The sequence below is a fragment of the Sinocyclocheilus rhinocerous genome, unplaced genomic scaffold (assembly GCF_001515625.1).
Source record: "Sinocyclocheilus rhinocerous isolate Xijiao unplaced genomic scaffold, SAMN03320098_v1.1 C36095910, whole genome shotgun sequence".
Lineage (NCBI taxonomy): Eukaryota > Metazoa > Chordata > Actinopteri > Cypriniformes > Cyprinidae > Sinocyclocheilus > Sinocyclocheilus rhinocerous.
The window spans coordinates 1-819 of NW_015772928.1; the positions used below are offsets into that span (position 1 = coordinate 1).

Here is an 819-nt window from a genome sequence, read left to right on the forward strand (position 1 = left end):
CTTTAAATGCACTGTTGTGTGTGAGTGTCTGTTAAGTCTGTGATTGTAGAGTATCTAATTCAGTGAGTTCAGGCTTCAGTAATGTGCTCACCAGTGTCTCGTTTGAATACACTTTTGCCAAGCACACTTGATGTTACCAAACTATGAACTCTTTGAGGACCTGCAAGGGCTTAGGACAGCATTTGGGACAGGGCCAGTGTCTACCTGAATGTTGTCACATAATTATAATTATTCCTCAATTTTCTTTCCCAGAAGTCTCATGTAGATTCTCCTGAAGGATCCACTGAAGGCAGGGCTTGAGAAGTAATAGACGATGGGATTGAGCACGCTGTTGAAGTAGGTAAAGCAGACACTGGTTTTAAACGCGTCATTTGCCTCACGGAAATAGTGGCACTCGTTATACCAGAGTTTCAGGACGTACATGGCGATACGCGAGATGTTGCTCGGGAAGAAACATATAATGAAAACCGCAGCCACTGCTAAGATGAACTGCACGGCTCTTTTGATTTTGCCCTGTGTGTCCACTGTCTTACTTTTCAACTGCCACGTTATGCAGGTTGTGCAGTAGATGACAATGGCCGTGGGCACAAAGAACTGGAGAACGTAGAATACATTGTGCCAGTTGAACCGTGAATTACTCCCAAAGCAGATGTTGAAGCTCTCGCACTGCGTGTGGTTGTTTAGATAGTAGAAATGTTCATCTGTTAGGAGGTAGACAGTCATGGCTATGATGAGAACCCAAAGGCCAGCAGAGACCCACAGGGCATAACGCAGACCCATTCGGTTGATGCGGTTGAGAGGGTGGACGATCTTCAGGTA

The 819-nt window shown here is 45.4% G+C and overlaps 1 protein-coding gene across 1 annotated transcript; it reads right to left on the reverse strand.

Annotated features, from left to right (window-relative positions):
* Positions 1 to 228: 228 nt before the first annotated feature.
* On the reverse strand, positions 229 to 816 carry LOC107735495 (hydroxycarboxylic acid receptor 2-like; the record flags this gene model as incomplete). Its single annotated transcript, XM_016547155.1, has 1 exon — positions 229 to 816. A coding segment is annotated over one exon (588 nt), but the record flags the coding sequence as incomplete, so codon positions are not given.
* Positions 817 to 819: the final 3 nt, after the last annotated feature.